At 45.5% G+C, this 3,895-nt stretch overlaps 1 protein-coding gene across 1 annotated transcript; it reads right to left on the bottom strand.

Moving 5' to 3' along the window:
- Nucleotides 1-1,124: 1,124 nt before the first annotated feature.
- hoxb13a (homeobox B13a) lies at nucleotides 1,125-3,601 on the bottom strand. Its single transcript, XM_034895266.1, has 2 exons — nucleotides 2,587-3,601; nucleotides 1,125-1,546 (listed from the first exon to the last, which is right to left on the bottom strand). Exons 1-2 carry the CDS (start codon nucleotides 3,299-3,301, stop codon nucleotides 1,299-1,301), a joined length of 963 nt encoding a protein of 320 aa, XP_034751157.1. The 5' UTR covers nucleotides 3,302-3,601; the 3' UTR covers nucleotides 1,125-1,298.
- Between the last annotated feature and the right edge of the window lie 294 nt (nucleotides 3,602-3,895).

The following is a 3,895-nucleotide window of genomic DNA, read 5'->3' as shown; positions in this document are numbered from 1 at the left end:
GTACGTCCTTGGAAGACATTTAAAACTAATTTATTTTAAGTTTATTGCAAGTGTTATATTTTTCGTTAATTTGCTGCTCTTTGCCACTTTCCCATTTGGCGTGTATTAAATTCTTCTTCTAAATATTCCTTCTGAAGTGTTTGGCTTTGAAAGATTTTTGACAATACATTTTCAATAATGAATTCATGATCAACTTCAATTCAATGCGGCTTCACTCAAAAACATTAAAACCCTGTCCTGTCCTTTTCGCATAAATTAAACGCTGGACTTAGTAAAAACGTGCAGCAACTACGTAAGTAATTACTCTAATTAGTATAACATGTGGAATTTATTTCATGATGTTACCTTGTACTCCACCGCCTCCCAAAACTAACTTTTAAAGTCTACTTTTCTTGAGAAAAGAAACATATTAAAGTCATTCCCCTGGCTTATACTGATTTACAATGTAATGCTCATGATGTGATGCCTTATAGTTCAAATGATGTCTAAACACGTTGGGTAAAAACATTTTTAGCACTTTTTAAATTGAAGTTAGTTGGAGGGTTTGTTAAAACGGGTCTATCCAGGCCTGTGCAGTGATTGAAGTAAAATAGCATATCTGTGTTGATGTTGACCAGAGGATGGCCAGATCCAAATATGAATTCACAGTCTCATAAACAAGCTTAATCTGCACGAGAAGTCTAAATCCTCCTGCTCTGTTTGTCAAGTTTGCTGGTATCAACTTTCCGCGGATTAATTTGCACATTTTACGGGCATAGTTTGGCTGAGAGACATCCAGAAACAAATTACGCACACGATTCCAAAGCTGCCCGTTAACTTCTTGCTGAATTTGAAGATCTACTGGAGACTGCATCAGGATTAAAAGGGTTTATTAAGTGTTGCACTATAATTTCATTACTGGTTTACAGGTGTTATAAACAATATGGGCAGCATAATAGTGTGTGTTTGGGGCTATAGGCTACAGGGCACAGACAACATTGAAAAACAGTAAAACACAGACATTAGACAGAACAGTGACATCAAAGCAGGCAGGAAGGTGCTGTATTTACAAAATGCCTCTGAGGAGAAGGTTAATCAGAGGGCTTTGGTTCTTTTCTTTAATATTATTTTGTCCTTTATGTCCTTTTGTATTTTTCTTCACTGTGTTGACGCACACGAGTAGGCACAGTCCGTCGGGAGTACCACGTCGTTATTTTCCACATTTCTTTTTGCAATTTCTCTCAGTTCATTATTTGTAATGCATAACACGCAAATACACCACGTTCACTAGATCGTCCAAAAGCGCAGCAACCCGCATGCTACGGAGCGCTGGTCTTCACTTTGGCCACAAACTTCTTCTCCTTCACCCTCCTGTTCTGGAACCAGATGGTGATCTGCCGCTCCGACAGGTTGGTCGCGGCCGAGATCTTCCTCCTCTTGTCCTTGGTGATGAATTTGTTAGCGGCGTACTCTTTCTCTAGTTCTTTGAGCTGGAGCTTGGTGTACGGTATCCGCTTCTTCCTGCCCCGGCGGAAAGGCGAGCCGTCGTGCTGGTGCGCCACCACATCTGTTAAAAAAGCAGACAAAGAGAAGGCTGTAGGCTGTAGGCTACACACCGGGACACACTTCTCGGTTTCTAGTACTGTAATACAGGTTACAGATGTAAAAATACAGGCAAATGTGTGCAGCAGCATTAAGACTGCTGTTTAAATGAGGGCAGTGACGTTGCGCGTGGAGCTGATTGGACATCCACCCCAACACACAGACAGACAACATGGAGAATGTCTGCTCTCTGCATCAGCACGGCCATGCGGCTGCAGGTTCAAGCTGGCATGCTGTACTTTCTTGTCCTCAAATATACTGTGCATGTGTGTGTATACTGTACACATGAAATGGACTGTTATTCCGGAAACCCCCTTGTATTGATTGCTTTGTTTTTATTGGCTTTTATTTCATTTCATACTTAACATAGTTAACTCTGTGATAAATAAGTAAAGATGAATCTGAAGAGAACTTCTCTTCCATGAATCAATCAGATAATTCTAAGAAACTGTTATTCTGCTTGATGTTATGTATGTCAACAACGTGAGCATAAGTCAATAATAATAATTATAATTAGCTAGTTGTCAGGTTAACAGATCCCTCTCACAGTACCAGGCCACACATAACCTTTTGATTACTATGTGTATTTTCCATAAAAGGTATGATGAGAAAAAAATATACATATAAAAATTGATGTTTCCTTCTACATTAACAGTAACATGCACAATTCCCCCACAAAACGCTGTCAGACCAGATGGGCTCGTTAGAGCCTTGATTAACAGCCGCAACTCTCGGGTTGAAGCATGCTTCTTAATATATATCCATTATATATATATATATAAACTGAAGATAAAACCTGTATACATAAACTGTATATATATAACTCATATGACTGATTATCAGAGCATATTATCAGTGTCACCAAATTGGCTGAAAAGTCTACAATTTCCTTCATACTACATGGCACAGATCATGTTGTCTAGCAGTAGGCCTGTACACCATTCTACACAGAAAATATCATTTTTTATACGTTTTAAATGAGAATAGAAACATTACTGGCCTTACCCGCCAAAGCAGACTTCCAGAGGTGTCCGGCCTGTCCCTGGTCCTTGGAGCAGTACATCTGTCCTCCCCAGCCGTTGGTTAGCGTCCAGGGCTGGTAGCTGTCCATGGGGAGCAAGGTGTCATGGCGCGGCTCCCCGGTGCCCAGCGTCTGGACCACAGACACGTCCAGATAGCTGGCCATGGACTGGTAGGGGCTCGGGTAGCCGTGGTAAAAGGCGAACTCTTTGGCCCGGTGGTTTGAGTATTCGTCAGAGTTCACCGTCGTGTCCATGTACTGCGAGCTGAGCGCGGCTCCCGCCGCCTGGGTGCACGACTTCAGAGAACCCCGCCCCATCCTGCACGGATAGTAGCCGTTACCAAAGTAACCGTATGGTAACGCGGTGGGGGCAGAGGAGCTCTGGTGCGGCACGGCGGCCGCCGGACACGGCCCGGCCGTGCACTGCTTCCCTGAAGACGAGCCAGTCTCGCTGGAGCCTGAAGCGGACACGTCCACTGTGGAGTAGCCGGCCGAAGAGTGCATCAGGCCGGACGGGTGGCCGCCCAGTGCAGCGGCGGCCGCCGAGTGCGCCATAATATTGCGGCACTGGCTTGCGGCAAAGTTGCCGCTGCCCACCAGCCCCTCCATGTTCTTGTTCAGGTCGTCCAGATTGTTGTCATACACAAACATTACCGTGTCCGCTGGCCAGCGAGGGTTTAGAACTAAGGAGGCTGTCATAGGCGCTCCTTTTCCCGGTCTGGCTTCCGTTCGTCGCCGTTTCCTTTCAGACTCTGTCCAGTCCGGTGCGCTAAGATGCTACATTGGCTGAATAATGTGAACTGGTGCACATGTATTCTTCTCTGATCGCTTGCTCGCCTGCTGACACAAAGCTCAGGTAATTCACATGTACCGTCACGCGCGCTGGCATAGCACGCGTGCGCTGCCTTACTGCACTGGTTAGTGAAGGTGCTCACTCGGACGCAAAGAATCCCGGTAACCGGCAGGACCTTCGGTTACATCCCAGCCGCAGCCTTGACGCAACAAGCCCCCGGGACTAGGAAAGGAGGGAGGGCGCGTGTCCATTGGATGAGACCGGGTGGTCACGTGACGGGGCAATAGAAAAAGAAGAAGGAGAAGAAGAGATTTGTTGGGGATTGTCAGTCAAAGAAAATATTTTTATGAGGCTCGAGCTGTGGCACGAGAAGACCATGAGCTTTGTGAAGCGGTTCAGCTCCCCGAATGTGCCGCTTCTCGTGCAGCTGCATTATGTCAAACTCCAGTCTCTGGTCTGCGGCTGCCAGAAATAGTGATATTATCATTGTGACAGGAAAA

The sequence above is a fragment of the Etheostoma cragini genome, chromosome 15, assembly GCF_013103735.1.
Source record: "Etheostoma cragini isolate CJK2018 chromosome 15, CSU_Ecrag_1.0, whole genome shotgun sequence".
Lineage (NCBI taxonomy): Eukaryota > Metazoa > Chordata > Actinopteri > Perciformes > Percidae > Etheostoma > Etheostoma cragini.
This window is presented reverse-complemented; position numbering and strand designations above follow the sequence as displayed.